At 43.5% G+C, this 16677-nt stretch overlaps 1 protein-coding gene and 1 non-coding gene across 51 annotated transcripts in view; both read left to right on the top strand.

The window, feature by feature from the left end:
• PUM1 (pumilio RNA binding family member 1) overlaps window positions 1-15831 on the top strand; it is a 141329-nt gene extending 125498 nt beyond the window's left edge. For all 50 annotated transcript variants that reach the window (XM_084963662.1, XM_084963660.1, XM_013999086.3 and 47 more), the window contains 4 exons: window positions 1959-2084; window positions 3194-3315; window positions 9417-9609; window positions 13958-15831. In XM_084963662.1, coding sequence (XP_084819788.1) covers window positions 1959-2084; window positions 3194-3315; window positions 9417-9609; window positions 13958-14089 — 573 coding nt within the window. In that variant the 3' untranslated portion in view covers window positions 14090-15831. The remainder of the gene's footprint in view (window positions 1-1958; window positions 2085-3193; window positions 3316-9416; window positions 9610-13957) is intronic.
• LOC146402644 (small nucleolar RNA SNORD103/SNORD85) lies at window positions 10474-10558 on the top strand. Its single transcript, XR_014808731.1, has one exon. It is a non-coding gene; the product is annotated as a small nucleolar RNA SNORD103/SNORD85 (small nucleolar RNA).
• Window positions 15832-16677: the final 846 nt, after the last annotated feature.

The raw sequence follows: 16677 nt of genomic DNA, 5'->3' as shown, positions 1-16677 counted from the left end.
TCCATGGATATTCTCTCCATAATCTATCTGTCTATCTAAGTATTTTTCTTTTCTTTTTTCTTTTCTTTTCTTTTCTTTTCTTTTTTCTTTTTTTTTTCTTGCAGGTCCCTTGGCATATGGAGGTTCCCAGGCCAGGGGTCAAATCAGAGTTATAGCTGCTGGCCTACGTCAGAGCCACAGCAATGCCAGATTTGAGCTGAGTCTTCCACATACACCACAGCTCACGGCAACGCCAGATCCTTAACCCACTGAGCGAGGCCAGGGGTCAAACCTGTGTCCTCATGGATACTAGTCAGATTCGTTTTTTTTGAGCCACAGCAGGAACTCCCATTATTTTTCTTTTCAATGGCCGCCCCCACAGCATGTGCAAATTCCTGGATCACAGATTGAAACTGAGCCACAGTTGTGACATATGTTGCAGCTGCAGCAGTGCTGGATCCTGTAACCCACTGTGCCTGGCCAGGAATTGAACCTGCATTTGGATTCTTAACCCACTGTGCCACAGCGGGAACTCCTCTCCATCAGTGCAGGTGTCTGCTCATTTTGAGATGAGATACTGTCATCAGAATTGTTAAGATTAAATCTCATATTTGAAGGATGAATTTTTCCTTTGGTTAAGTACTATTTATCTTGAAATTAAATTCTTTTTTTTTTTTTTTTGTCTTTTTGCCTTTTCTAGGGCCACTTCCACGGCATATGGAGATTCCCAGGCTAGGGGTCTAATTGGAGACATATCCACCGGCCTACGCCAGAGCCACAGCAATGCCGGATCCTAGCCACGTCTGCAATCTACACCACAGCTCATGGCAATGCAGGATCCTTAACCCACTGAGCAAGGCCAGGGATCGAACGCGCAACCTCATGGTTCCTAGTCGGATTCGTTAACCACTGCGCCATGACGGGAACTCCTGAAATTAAAAATTTTTTATCATGTTTTAAAATTCATTTACAGAACCAGTCATACAGGTTACATGCATCTAACAAAGTGCGTCTTAATCTGGGAGAAGGAGTGGGGCAGTGATCAGGTTGGTTTGAACTTTGTTCAAAAAACCATATAGTTTCCTAGCATTATACTATATACATATACAAGCCTAGAGTATTATAAGTAAATATTTGAAATATGATAATTGAGTGAGATAAGTCCTGTTGCTTCAGATGGAGTGCTTAGCATTTTTATAAAGCTAAAATTGAGCAGAACTGTACAGTATATTAAGTATATATAGTTGTACACATGAAGCTACATGTATAAAGCACTTAGTGCCATGACTGACACTTGTAAAACATCTATCACGCGTTAGCTATTGGTCTTATTCTTGTGAGTATTGACGTTATTCTTGATAACAGATTTGAGGGGCCAGTGCTTCAGGTCATTCGGGCAGGAAGGGCAGAATATGGGTGCTATGGGTCTGAAGCTTGGTGCTTGTCTTGCTTCAGACTTCAATAAAAGAGGAAGCTTTTCTTATTGCTGGAAAACACCCAGACTCAATTCAGAGCATTGTAGTGTAGTTATGTGAAAGCATTTGGGCTTTGATTCCAGCCCTTTTTTCTGTTTTTAAACTTGCCCTTTAACACTATGGACTCGTAACTGTGTTTTCTATGGCCTTGACTAATTTTCTGTTCCTTTCTAAGCCTTTTGAGAAGTCCTTTTAGGCTCTGAATTTATGTACATCTGTGAATTCCTAGAATGGGTTTAATAAATGAGTTTACCTTCACACATACATACACACTTTATTATTTGTATCGAGAACTTAAATGCCATACCTAAAATTTGGACTTCGGGGTCAGACTTTGTAAACTTCTAGGAGCTTCAGTTTTCTCATCTATATACTGGGAATAACCATGACTATCTCTCAAGGTCATCAAAGATTAATGGGATAATGTATATAAACAATACTGAAGTGTTGAAAGTGGCAACAACTGTCATTTTTGGCTTTCTTAATTGTCTTGATTTGCCCTAGGTGTTTGCTTTGTCCACGCATCCTTATGGCTGCCGAGTGATTCAGAGGATCCTGGAGCACTGTCTCCCTGACCAGACACTCCCTATTTTAGAGGAGCTTCACCAGCACACAGAGCAACTTGTACAGGTAGTGGAGTTACCAGTACAGTAACTGCAAACACCTGTGGGCTTGTGTGTTTTCTCAGCACAGGCATCCATTCCAGAAGAGGTTAACGTGTTCAAAATGCCCATTGAAACTCTGGGCAGGTTCATGTTTTATTGATATGGGTAATGAATGGAACCCTGCCCTTAGAGCTGAGATCTGCCTCTGATTTTCAAGAGATCTGCCGAGAACTGTCAAAAGCCAGAGCTCTGTCAGGGATTAAGCTAGCTGTGGCCACTCAGGCGGGCCATTAAGTCTCTCTGTGTATCAGTTTCACAGTTGCAAATGAACTAAATGGATTAGTTGATTTCTTTTGTCTATTTTTGATACTTTGTCTTGCTTATACTAAAAATTTCCCCCATATTATACTGTTTGAACACTTTCTGCATGTATCATTTTGTCCGGAAGCAATTTTGGGGTCAGTGTTGTTTTGGTGAGAGATGTGAGACTATAAATGTGTTAAATATTAATTGTAGAAAAAAAAAGTGCAGAAAGTAGCCACAAAACAAATTAACCTTAATTCTACCATGCAGAAGCAAACACTTAATTTTTTACATCTTACAAAGAAATATTTTTGCCTCTGGAATTCCTTGCTCACACATGTGTTCTTTCAAAGCATCTTTCACTTTTGATGAATACCTTCATTGTATGCTTTTCATGTTATTTAATTACATTTTGTCTTTGTTGGACATAAGTGGTAGTTCCAGTTTTTCTTTGGTAATAGGTGCAGGACCCTTTTCCACATTTCTGTTTTAGAGCAAAATAGCTCTTTATTGCCACCTCTTTCTCTCTTTTTTAAATGAGAGGAGGCCTAGTTTTTTGTGTATAGTACTTTATGAAGACCCTAACTGGGACCTTTGGGCAAAAATATATATAGAAGTGTTCCATTATCTCATAATAATGTGTTCCTGTCTTATAGTGATAGGGAAAAATTGTCATTACCTATTCATTTTAAATGCTCATGTGTTCATTGGTATTCAGGTAAACAAACCATCACGGTGCTACCGGAAGATAGGTATTGATTTGATATAAGGATTTAGGTAACATAGAACTTGTTTATATAAATTAAAACTTTTCTTTTGTTTCTCAAACAGGATCAATATGGGAATTATGTAATCCAGCATGTATTGGAGCATGGTCGTCCTGAGGATAAAAGTAAAATTGTAGCAGAAATTCGAGGCAATGTACTTGTATTGAGTCAGCACAAATTTGCAAGGTATGTGGTTTGAATTACATGGACGGTTTTTCCGAAAGAGACGATTAAATAGTAGTTCAGGTCTAGAGAAAGAGTGGATTTTAATACTCCCCCCCCCCCTTTTTTTTAATGTTTATTTTCCTCAAAGTAGTCATAGCTTAAAAAAATCAGAGTTCTACTACAAAGTATAAAACATCAGAAGTCTCTTAGTAGACTCCTCACTTCCCTAGAGTCAGCTATTTTGAAATCTGGGGAATATTTTGTACTTTGGTAAACTGGATATTTCAGTAACTTACTTGTTTAGAATTGTGAAATGTTCTTTACTCAGTTTTTCCTTTTTGGCCCCTTAATTAAGAGGCAGGTATATATATACATGTGATATTATTATTGTTATTGTTGTTATTATTATTATTATTTTCTTTTCAGGGCTGCACCTGTGGCATATGGAAGTTCCCAGGCTAGGGGCCTATGCCACAGCAACACCAGATCCTTTATACCACCGAGGCCAGTGATCGAACCTGCATCCTCATGGATATTAGTCGGGTTCTTATTAGCCCACTAAACCACAGTGGGCCTTAGTATTCTTAAAATCTCTTCCCATCTTCATAAATGTACTGGCCTAGGAATAAAATGTATTGAAGTTCTCCTGTGGCACAGTGGGTTAAGGAGCTGATGTTGTTAACTGCAGCAGCTTAGGTTGCTGCTGTGGTGTGGATTTGATCCTTGGCCCAGGAGCTTCCATATGTCATGGACACAGCTGAAAAAAAAAGAATAAAATGTGCTAGTTATTCCCAGGTTGTGAAAGATATTTTAGGTACCTTATAAGTAGCAGAGGTTGGAGAAGAAGAAATGGATGGCCCTCCAGCAGGTTAATGGTCTGATCTTGTGAGGAGAGTCTTTATACCCTCTCATACACTTGACATAGTACCCTGTATTTGTAGAATATTTTTCTCCACTAGTTTTAAAAATAAATTGCAAGGCAAGTGTGACTCCTATGACCTTGATGTTTTTAAATTGCCCCCCCCCACACAGTTTTGTTTTGTTTTTTGTTTTTTTTGGGTCTTTTTAGGGCTGCACCTGAGGCATATGGAATTTCCAGGTTAGGGGTCAAATTGGAGCTGTAGCTGCCGGCTGATACCCCAGCCACAGCAGCGCAGGATTCTAGTTGCATCTGTGACCTACACCACAGCTCACAGCAATGCTGGATCCTTAACCACTGAGTGAGGCCAGGAATTGAACCCACTTCCTCATGGATACTAGTTGGTTTGTTACCATTGAGCCATGATTGTTCCCTTTTTTTGTTTGTTTGTTTTGTTTTGGTGGGGGTAGGTGGGTGATGGTAGCACACCTGTAGCATATGGAGGTTCCCAGGCTAGGGGTCACATTGGAGCTATAGCTGCTGCCCTACACTACGGCCACAGCAACGCAGGATCCAAGCCACATCTTTGACCTATGCCACAGTTCAGAGCAATGCCGGGTCTTTAACCCACTGAGTAAGGCCAGGAATGGAAGCCATATCCTTGTGGATACTGGTTGGATTTGCTACCACTGAGCCATTTATTTTGTTGGGAACTCCTCTTAGTCTCTTTTTTTGGGTCATTGTCCTATTAACTTTCTTGTTCAGTGTACTTTATATCTTACCCTTACTAGCATTAAGTATTAATGTTATGCAGATTTGTAGACTGATAATGACCCAGTAGCTACTGTGGGCCCAACTGTCTCACAGTTGACAATTACAATAAATTGTAGACAATGCCAAAAACTACCTGAAGACAGCAGAAAGTGACCAAGAGCAAGGAGATAACCAGAGAGGGGTAGGCAAGGTTGTTAATACTTGGAAGAAGGTAATTGCACTGGGGGAATTTTCTCCTCCTCTTTATTTATTTTTGTTGGGGTGGCAGATATAATTGACATACAGCATTGTGCAAGTTTTAAGTGTACAGTTGGTTTGATACATTTTTATGTTGCAGTATGATTTCTGTAGTACCGTTAGTTGTTGTCATGTCACGTAATTATCATTTTTATGTTGAGAACCATGAAGGATCTGGTCTGTTAGCAACATTTGAGTTTATAATACAGTGTAGTTGACTATAATCAGGAAAAGTTTAGCCTGTAGGTACTTCCCAGTCTGCTGGTCCGTGTTGGTCTCCTAAGTTAGGATAGAAAATCTCTAGTGTTCCTGAAAGGCAGGCAGCCATGATAATTGGAGTGACAGAATGACAGGGAGAAATCCTGGAAAGGAAGAGGACCAGGGAGGAGGAGAAAGCCTAAATTTAAACTTTCTAAATATCTGGTCGACTCCTGAAACCACATTTGCATAGGGTAAATTTTGAGGCAACCCGGCTAAGGTTAAGAGAATTGAAATGAGACTTCATCTCTTGCCTATTGCATGGGAGAACTTTGCAGTTTGCCATCAGCCAAGTTAACTGCACACACAGGTGGGGGCGGGGGAGGGGGAGTAATGCCCTTAGACAAGAGTATGGCGGAGTCAGTTTCCATTGTGCATCAGTCACCATACCCAGGTAACAGGAAAATGGAACCTGCGCTCAAGAGGAAATGGAAAAAAGCTTCAAAAAATAGCTCCATACTACCCAGACGTTGGAGTTAGAAGAGAAGAATTATAAAGCATTTTATATATGAAGTTAGTATATTTTAAAGTAATTAGTATTCAAAATACTATATTTTAAAGTATTGTAAAGTATTTTAATTATATTTAAGGATTGAAGGAAAATATGCATGTAGTGAATGAAAAGATAAATGTTAGTAGAGATTTATAAGCTTTATTATAGAGAAAATAACATGGAAATTCTAGAGTAGAAAAATAAAACTTCTGAAATAAAATTCACTGTATGGGAGTTCCCGTCGTGGCGCAGTGGTTAACGAATCCGACTAGGAACCATGAGGTTTCCGGTTCGATCCCTGGCCTTGTTCAGTGGGTTAAGGATCTGGCGTTGCTGTGGGCTGTGGTGTAGGTTGCAGACGCGGCTCGGATCCCGCATTGCTGTGGCTCTGGCTAGGCCAGTGGCTACAGCTCCCATTGGACCCCTAGCCTGGGAACCTCCATATGCCGCGAGAGTGGCCCAAGAAAATGGCAAAAAGACCAAAAAAAAAATTTTTTTTTTCACTGTATGGCCCTAACAGTGAGAGATGAGAGAAGAGCGAGCCAGTAAATTTGAAAGTCAGAAAATACAAACAAACCAGTTAAACAAGTGAGCAACTTTATGACACTTTATAGTAGTAACCCAGAATACAAAGTAAATTCTTCATCAATTTTGAATGCCTAGACATGTGCATACACACTTAATTGAAGCTGTACTGCCCATGATTAATTCCGATACTTATTACTGTTTCCTTTTTTTTTTTTTTTTAAAGCTAGTCTTACATCACGAAGTCGTTTTCTACACCCACAAATGGGCTGGGAACCATAGTTTAAGATACACTAGGATAAATTTTAAAGACTGGAACAGTATTCATTGTGTGCAAAGGTGGTGGGAAGCTTTTGGTCAAGTGGGATCCTGATCTCCCTGCTTCCTTTCTTGGAAGAAGGTCAGCACGAGTCCTCCACCCAGAAAGAGTGTCCTATCCCCAACCTTTGAAAGTCCTATTTTTTTTTCTAATATAGTGATTTTTGTTTTTTCCATTATAGCTGGTTTAGAGTGTTGTGTCAGTTTTCTACTGTACAACAAGGTGACCCAGTCACACATACATGTATACATTCTTTTTCTCACATTATCATGCTCCATCACAAGTGACCAGACTAGTTCCCCGAGCTATACCGCAGGATCCCATTGTTTATCCATGCCAAAGGCAATATTTTGCATCTATTAACCCCAAATTCCTAGTCCATTCCACTCCCTCCCCCTCCCCCTGGCAACCACAGGTCTGTTCTCTATATCCATGAATTTCTTTTCTGTGGAAGAGTTCATTTGTGCCATATATTAGATTCCAGATATAAGTGATATCATATGGTATTTGTCTTTCTTTTTCTGATTTACTTCACTCAGTATGAGAGTCTCTAGTTCCATCCATGTTGCTGCAAGTGGCATTATTTTGTTCTTTTATGACTGAGTAGTATTCCATTGTGTGTATATACCACATCTTCTTAATCCAATCATCTGTCAATGGACATTTAGGTTTTTTCCATGTCTTGGCTATTGTGAATAGTGCTGCAGTGAACATAGGGGTGCATGTCTTTTTCAAGGAAAGTTTTGTCCGGATATATGCCCAAGAGTGGGATTGCTGGGTCATGTGGTAGTTTTATGTCTGGTTTTCTGAGATACCTCCATACTGTTTTCCATACTGGTTGTACCAATTTACATTCCCACCAACAGTGCAGGAGGTTCCCTTTTCTGCACACCCCCTCTAGCATTTGTTATTTGTGGACTTATTAATGATGGCCATTCTGACTGGTGTGAAGTGGTGCCTCATAGTAGTTTTGATTTGCCTTTCTTTAATAATCAGTTATGTTGAGCATTTTTTCATATGCTCATTGGTCATCTGTATATCTTCTTTGGAGAAATGTCTATTCAGATCCTTTGCCCATTTTTCAATTGGGTTGTTGGCTTTTTTGCTGTTGAGTTGTATAAGTTGTTTGTATAAAGTCCTGTTCTTACCCTGATCACTTTGTAGGGGAAGTAGCCCTGGGGTGGACGAAGGTACAACCCAGCCAAGCAGTCCTAAAAAAAATGATCTGATGAGTTCTTTGCCTGAACATTTGGAGACTGTCACTGGCTTCATGCTTTCTGAACCAGCTCAGTAATCTTTTCACTCCCTTTTCTGGTAAGGGAGAAGCCAGTGGCTCTTATATTTTAAAAGTGTCTGGGATAGGAAGTTGTTTTGGTCGTGGTTGTTCAGTTATCCAGAGGCCTGGCCTTTGAAAGAAGGATTAAGCCACCATCCCTGCCTTCTGTTGCTCCTGGAGTAGGCATACAGTTCCTTTTTTCAGCCCCCGAAGGCAAAATTAAGATAAATGGGTGAAATTTCAGAGAGAAAAGCATATTTTATTTCAGTATATAAAGAATATTTAACCAAGCCATTCGCTTTTATGGTAGGTTATCCTAGCACTTCCAAATCATAGGAAATTCCCCAGCTAAATGGCCATCTTTCAGTATTGTCAGAAAAGAACTTTCTGTATTGGCTAGGTTTGACAGTTCCTCTTTTGCTTGAGTGTTCTATGAGCCAGAGCAGCTAGCTCTTGCCCCAGTCGAGAACTCTTTGCAGATGTTCTCTCTGCCAAGTATTAGCTCCAGGAATACAAATAATAACTAATATCCTTGTTCTTTTTTAATACTTAGTTGTTATATAGTTACTTATACTACCTGTATAGTCATATGTTCTGTAGTTAGAGATACTCTATATACTATGTAGTGTGGTTGATTTATGGTGCTAACTTCTGTTGTTATTTCTTGTTCTTTGACATCACACAACTTCCTCATTCCTGCAGAGCCACAGATGCAGGGCACTGCTGACTTACAAAACCATGAGTAATCAGTCACTCTAAGGTGGTGAATGCCCATTAGCATGGCTGTGTTTAATTTCCTCAGCCTCTCCAGTCCCTCTGGATTGTAGAAAACTCTGATTTAATGAAACCGTATTTCTTTTTTCCTTTCCCAAAAGGGATGTATCTGTGAGGTGTTTAGAAATGCAGACATACCTGGGGGTTCTTCTTGTTCATAAACTCTTAAGAGGCAATGTGAAGTAGTTGAATGGGGACTATGGTTTCTTCTTTATATTCCCTCACTCAGGAAGTCTAGAGCCTCCCTTAAGTGCCAGGCTGTGCTCGCAGAGGCAAGGGGAGAACGATAGATTTTGATAGAGTTGAAGTTACGCTCGTTAACCAGTTCAGCTGTTAACCAGCCTTGTAAACCTTTACTTACCGGGGCTTGTTACCCTCGCCTGTTCGAGGGTTGGGTCTGGTACTCTCCAAGACCTGTTCTCAGCCTTGGTTCGCATTGGAAGTGATAGATGGCAGAGGAAGAGTCTCATAGAGCCAAACAGATGATGAATTAATCTCCCGAAAATATTAACATCTCTTTGCTGCTAATTCTGAGGTCAGGGCAGAGGCCAGACAAATACAGCCTAACAGGGTCCCTCTAAGCTGTCCTGGATTTGTTTCATTACAGCAATGTTGTGGAGAAGTGTGTCACTCACGCCTCCCGTACGGAGCGCGCTGTGCTTATCGATGAGGTGTGCACCATGAATGACGGTCCTCACAGTGCCTTATACACCATGATGAAGGACCAGTACGCCAACTACGTGGTCCAGAAGATGATCGATGTGGCAGAGCCAGCCCAGCGGAAGATCGTCATGCATAAGGTAAGCCGCTGGTTGCAGACCTCCAGAGAGAACGTGTGCAGGGCCCCCTGGTGCTTCTCATTTCTGAAATGCACAGGAGCACGGGCCTCCTGCACCTTTTTGCAGTTTGTCCCTGGACTGTGTCTCATGCTGTGCTCCTTTTTCCTTTACCTGGAATGGCTGTCATCCCTGGGTTCGCCCCCTCCCCCGACAGTAAATCACTGGTGTGAAAGACTGTTAAACTCAGGCTTTGTGAGGGAGCCTCCTCTCTGATCTTCAGGCCATGCTTCTACCCTTCGGCTCCTAGGAGACCAGCTTCTCAGTCCAGCAAGTGAACCTTGCTTACCTTCTTTTTCTCCCTCCTCATCATTCATTCCACCACCATTTACTGAGTGAGTGCCTGCTCAGGGCAGCCGTAGGCCTGGCACATGGACCTGGTGCCCACTCTGGGCCAGACACTAACACAGAGATGGCCGAGACTGAGCCCTGCCCACAGAGCGTGTGTGGGGAAGGGTGGTGGGAAGCAGTGGTGAGGTGGGAGAGCACGTGCCCGGGACTTTGAGGGGAGGCTTTGCAGGGGGAAACGTCCAGGCTAAAGAGGACTTGGGAAACAAGGGACAGAACTCGGACCTGTTGGGTACTGTGAGGGGGAGCTGGCACAGAAGGCACCTGAGGAGGCCCCTGGGCACAGAACAGTCACAGAGCAGGTCCAACAGGCCTCACACAGAGCACAAGGCCCGGGCAGCCAGGGTGACCAGAGGCAGGCGGGCCACAGCAGTGTTTGCACTGGGCAGCGCCGAGAGCCTCGGGGTGCTGTTGATGTGAAGCCCCAGCTTTTGGGCTCTGAACTCACTCAGCCCTTCTCGATGGAGGAGGTGGCGGTGGTCTGGCAATGATGAGCCACTTGCCCTCTCTGAGAACAGAGTTCGGTAATGAGAATCTTTGTTCTGGACTCAAGTTCTGAGCCAGACAAGGCACCCACCACCTCCAGTTCCAAGCAAAACAGCAAAACCCCGCAGTGGTGTTGGTGATGGCAGTTGAAGGCTGGAGAGTCCAAGTCCTTCAACTGGGAGGCCCAGATACACATGTGAGGAGGCTGGTGAAGGCAGAGGGAATGTTGGAGACAGAACAGTGGGTCGGAGTTCTTTCATTCGTTCAACAAATAGCTACAAGGACACATGCTCTACAGCAGGCCCTCCTTTTCAACAGGGCGCTGCGTTGATAGACACAGCAGTGCTGTAGACATTTACACTGATGCTGGGGGAACTTTGGGAAGCGTTGTGCAAGACTGTGGAAGAGCGGGGATGTGGGGATACAGAGAAGCCTCCCCAAGAGGGTGACATTTGAATGAAGCCCTGAACTTTTCTAGGCAGTGAGAACCTAGTGTGAAGTGTGTGAAGGCTTGGAAGCAGGATACATGAGAGTATATTTGAAAAATTAAAGCAAGTCCAGTAGGGCAGGACTGTGGTACCAAAATTATCCTTACATTTCAGATAATGGCCTCGGTTGATGAGTAACTTGGAGAAAGGGGAGGCAGTGGGAGATGAGGCAGTGAGGAGACTGGACTGGGGCTTTTTTTTTTTTTTTTTTGTCTTTTGCCAATTTTCTTGGGCCGCTCTCGCAGCATATGGAGGTTCCCAGGCTAGGGGTCGAAATGGAGCTGTAGCCGCTGGCCTACACCAGAGCCACAGCAACGTGGGATCTGAGCCGGGTCTGCAACCTACACCACAGCTCATGGCAATGCCGGATCCTTAACCCACTGAGTGAGGCCAGGGATTGAACCTGCAACCTCATGGTTCCTAGTCAGATTCGTTAACCACTGCGCCATGATTGGAACTCCTGGACTGGGGCTTTTAAAATGGTTAAGCCAAGAGATTTAGGCGACTTTGGGAATGAAGAGAAGTGGACAGAATTGGGCTTAGTGCCTTATTTGCTTGAGAGAGTTGAGAGAGTAGGAAGAATCCCAAGAATCTAAAAATCTTAAGAGTTTTCAGCTCATTCAGTGCTAGACAGTATCTGTTTGAGGAAGGGGAAACATCGAGAGTGGAGCCAGTTGATTACTTTTCATATCTCTCTACCTGTCTGCCTCCTTTTCTTTTCTTTTCTTTTCCTTTTCCTTTTCTTTTCCTTTCCTTTCCTTCTCTTTCCTTTCCTTTCCTTTCCTTTCCTTTCCTTTCCTTTCCTTTTCCTTTTCCTTTTCCTTTTCCTTTCCTTTCCTTTCTTTTCTTTTCTTTCCCTTCTTCCTTCCTTCCTTCCTTTCCATCCATCTATCCCTTTTTAGGGCCACACTAGTGGCATATGGAGGTTCCCAGGCTAGGGGTGTAATGGGAGTTAAAGCTGCCAGCCTATGTCACAGCTACAGCAATGCTGGATTTGAGCCATGTCTGTGACCTACGCCACAGCTCACGGCAATCCTGGATCCTTAATACACTGAGTGAGGCCAGGTATCAAACCTGCACCCTCGTGGATACTATACTATTGGGTCCTTTTTCTTTTCTTTCCTTTTTTGCTTTTCAGGGCCGCACCTGTGGCACATGAAAGTTCTCAGACTAGGGGTTGAATTGGAGCAGTAGCTGCTGGCCTATGCCACAACCACAGCAACGCCAGATCTGAACCGTGTCTGTGACCTACACCACAGCTCAAGGCAATGCTGGATCCTTAACCCACTGAGCGAGGCCAGGGATTGAACCCGCATCCTCATGGCTACTAGTTGGCCTCATTAACCACTGAGCCACGAAGGAAACTCCTTGTGTCAGGTTCTTAACCCACGGAGCCACAATAGGAACCCTTCCATTTCTTTATGTTTGTTTAGTGAATTTTGGCTGCACCTGAGACATGTGAAAGTTCTGGGGCCAGGGATTGAACCTGCGCCACAGTAGTGACCTGTGCCACATCTGTGATCCTTAACCTGCTGCGTCCCAAGGGAACTTCCTCACTTCCTTTCAAATCAAGTAAAAAATGGAGTTCGGCAATATTGTACATACACGTGTGTTGTTAGTTTTTTGTCTGGAAGAGGACAGGTGTAAAGGCCAGTGAGCCAGTCCTGGGGAGAGACAGGCGAGTGGATTGACTCTCACTTCGTTTCTGAAAGGGGAGCTGCCAGAAGCAAGGGGTCCAGAGCCTTGAGTTCTCATGACAGACACATCAGCTGTGTGCATAGTCCTGACTGCAACCAACATGGAAGTGTGGCTTCGTCATATCCTTTCTGTGCATGTGTTTCGGAAGGTTAGGCAAATGGTCTGGGTCAGGCAGCTCAGAGCCTGAGCCAAGGACTGTGAATGGTTTCCCTTGTAGCAGGTTCTGAGGTGAGATGTAAACCGATGGGGGTGTGTCCTTTGCGGGGTGCAGAAGTGGCTTTCAAGAGCCACTTGACCCAACCAAACAGACAAAACAGTCTGCATGGAGCTGTCAGGCCTGGGACCTTTCCTCTTCCCCAATACGAGATCTGCAAGCAGGAACCTGGATGGGAAGCAGCTTAACGAGCTGTGGGCCTTCACTGCCTGTGTTGTGGTCGTGCAAATGATTGTGAACTCAGTGTGGTATATGCTCTAGCTGAGGTACCTAGAAGGCCCCGTGAGCTCCCAGGAGAGGAAGTGTGGGTCCAGAGGGGACCGGGATGCACAGATCTTCCAGCCGTTGTGGGGCCGCTTGGAGTGGGGAGAACAGAAGAGATGGCTTGGAGGGGTGAGCCGAGTGGACTTGGAGAGGGTGAAGGATGAGACTGGAGCAGAGCCTTGAGGGCACCGTGGGGAGAAAAATAATTGCTGGGGGAGCCAGACAGTGGGGCGCAGGTCTGTGCCGTCTCTTATTAGCCGCTTGACCTTAGGGGAGGGACATAACCACTCTGCCTCCATTTTTTAATCAGTGAAATGGGGGTGATCACACCTCTCTTATGAGGCTTCAGTGAACAGTGCTGGGCTCATGTCATTTTTGCTGTCATCGTCGGTAGCCTTCTCTGTTTCTCTGTGAACTGGAGATCAGGGTCAGGTGGTGAGCTCAGAATCGAGGGTGCCCAGAAAGAGACCCCCCACTGCTCAGAAGAGCCGTGGGGCCTGAGGGGCTGAAAGTGTCCTCCCTGGGGAGGCGCCATGCCAGCGGAGGTGTGACTCTCAGACCCTCAGTGCCCTTTGTTCCCACTCTGTTGGGAAGTGGTCTGTCTGTGGCCCTCTGACCAGAGTTTTCACCTCCTGCCTCTCTGCGCAGGGCAGGAGCTCCTTTCCTCCGCGGGCTCACTGTAGCCCTAGAATTCAGGCCAAGCCAGTGGAAGGCGTTGCTGGTGGGGCGTGCTCGTGGCATCTGGGAGCATCACCCGGAAGCCTGTGCAAGTCTGTGTCAGGCCAGAGTGACACAAACTGTGCTTTCTCCCCAGATCCGGCCCCACATTGCGACTCTTCGCAAGTACACTTACGGCAAGCACATTCTGGCCAAGCTGGAGAAGTACTACATGAAGAACGGCGTCGACTTGGGGCCCATCTGTGGCCCCCCCAATGGTATTATCTGAGGCAGTGTCACCCCTGTCCCCTCGTTCCCACTGACCTCACTGGCCCACTGGTGAATCCAACCAGCAACCAGAGATGTTCTAATGTAGAATCTGAAATGGGTAAATGGTTGCTCCAGGATTATCCTCTCCTCCAAAAAAAGGAATCAAATCCACAAGTGGAAAGCCTTTGTAAATTTGTTTAATTTTATTACGCATAACATGTACTAATTATTTTTTTTAATTGACTAATTGCCCTGTTGTTTTACTGGTGTATAGGATACTTGTACATAGGTAACCAATGTACATGGGAGGCCACATATTTTGTTCAATGTTGTATCTATATTCCACATGTGGAAACTTTCAGGGTGGTTGGTTTAACAAAAAAAAGTTTAAAAAAAAGAAAAAAAAAAGGTTTTTAACTCATTTGCCTCGCCGGCAAGTTTTGCAAATAGCTCTTCCCCACCTCCTCATTTTAGTAAAAAACAAAAACAAACAAAAAAACCTGAGAAGTTTGAATTTTAGTTAAATGACCCCAAACTGGCATTTAACAATGTTTATAAAATATATATATAAATATATATATATATAAATATAAAATGAAAATCATTTCAGAGTTGCTAAAGCTTCAGTTTATAACATTAAGTTTATGAAACTTCTAAAAATTGCCTTTTTTGGAGCCTATTATGCCGAAGAAGATAATGTAGCCTGTTTTGTGAGGAGGAGATGGGGGCGCCCTGAATGCCTTTCAAGGCCGGGCGGGTGTAATTGTTTACTGCCTACTGGATTTTTTTCTGTTAACATTGAAAGGCAAAAATCTGATTATTTAGCATGAGAAAAAAAAAAAATCCAATTCTGCTTTTGGTCTTGCTTCTATAAATATATAGTGTATACTTGGTGTAGACTTTGCATATATACAAATTTGTAGTATTTTCTTGTTTTGATGTCTAATCTGTATCTATAATGTACCCTAGTAGTCGAACATACTTTTGATTGTACAATTGTACATTTGTATACCTGTACTGTAAATGTGGAGAAGTATGAATCAACATAAACACGTTTTTTGGTAAGAAAAGAAAATTAGCCAGCCCTGTGCATTCAGTGTATATTCACACCTTTTATGGTCGTAGCATATAGTGTTGTATATTGTAAATTGTAATTTCAACCAGAAGTAAATTTTTTTTTTCTTTTGAAGGAATAAATGTTCTTTATACAGCCTAGTTAACTTTTAAAAAGAAAAAAATAGCTTGGTTTTATTTGTCACCTAGTCAGATAGTAGCAAGATCCTTTCTAAATGTTATTCAAGATGATTCAGTTCACACTAGTGGGTTTTTTTTTTTTTTTTAATCCTAAAAAAAGTAATGTTTTGCTTATTTTGTGACAGTCAAGAGGACGTGCAAAGTTGAGCCCTGCCCTAACTTTCCTTACAATCAGAGCCCCTCTCACCTTGTAAAGTGTGAATTGCCCTTCCTTTTTGTACAGAAGATGAACTGTATTTTGCATTTTGTCTACTTGTAAGTGAATGTAACATACTGTCAATTTTCCTTGTTTGAATATAGAATTGTAACACTACACGGTGTACATTTCCAGAGCCTTGTGTATATTTCCAATGAACTTTTTTGCAAGCACACTTGTAACCATATGTGTATAATTAACAAACCTGTGTATGCTTATGCCTGGGCAACTATTTTTTGTAACTCTTGTGTAGATTGTCTCTAAACAATGTGTGATCTTTATTTTGAAAAATACAGAACTTTGGAATCTGAGTTTGTGATTTATTGATTTATTTATTTTCCTAAGTAGTGTCCCAGGACAGACAGCCTTTTCCTTGTTTGTGCCTCTTTCTTCCTGCTTATTTTGTTTTCTTGAGGGAGCAGGAGGCTAGAGAATGGAAATAGGGTCAGGGTGTCAGACCGATGGCTCTTGAGCTCAGTTTTCCCCAAAGATGTCAGGTTTAAACTGCCCGGTGCATTCGAAATCAGAGACATCCCACGTTGCTCAGGATGTCCACCTTCTATTAAAAAAAAAATCAGAATATTGGCCTTCCTGGGCCTGGAATAGACACACACATCATGGGGAGCATCCTCAAAAAGCCCGAGCCCAGCAACTTGCCCTCTTCTCTGCTGGTGCTCCTCGTTGCTCCTCTGGCCTCTGCACCTTCTGTGAGCCCAGGGTCTAGATTAGAATCCAGCTGATTACAAACGTCTCCCATTCAGGACGAGTGTTGGCACCTGATTGTCTGAGATGAGGCAGTAGGTTAGGCATCTGTCCAGGCCTCCGCGTCCCGAGCCCCCTGTCCTCTCTGTCTGGGCTGCTCCCATCCGCGCCTGTGCACCCAGGCCGGCCCACGCTGGCCCTGTGTCCTGGCTCACTCAATTTAGCATCACACTGGAGATCTCTGTCAGCTTTGAGTTCAGGAGGCTCTAGCTCACTAAGGTACCTGTCACCTGTGCCTTAAGATGCCCACCTTCCTTTCTTTATTACCTTTGCTTCGGAAGCAGCTTGGGCAAAAGAAAAACCCCCCAAACCCACCACTGAAACTCAGATCAATGTTGGCAACTACAGGATGGGCTCAGCCAGGGGCTCTGGAAGTGGACTCAGGGTGGGTGTGG

The sequence above is a fragment of the Sus scrofa genome, chromosome 6 (assembly GCF_054392235.1).
Source record: "Sus scrofa isolate SSC_HxYL_T2T_F1_AM1 chromosome 6, Sscrofa_HxYL_maternal_Yorkshire_Landrace_v2.0, whole genome shotgun sequence".
NCBI lineage: Eukaryota > Metazoa > Chordata > Mammalia > Artiodactyla > Suidae > Sus > Sus scrofa.
The sequence above is the reverse complement of the archived record's forward strand: the minus strand, read 5'-3'. Positions and strand labels throughout refer to the sequence as shown.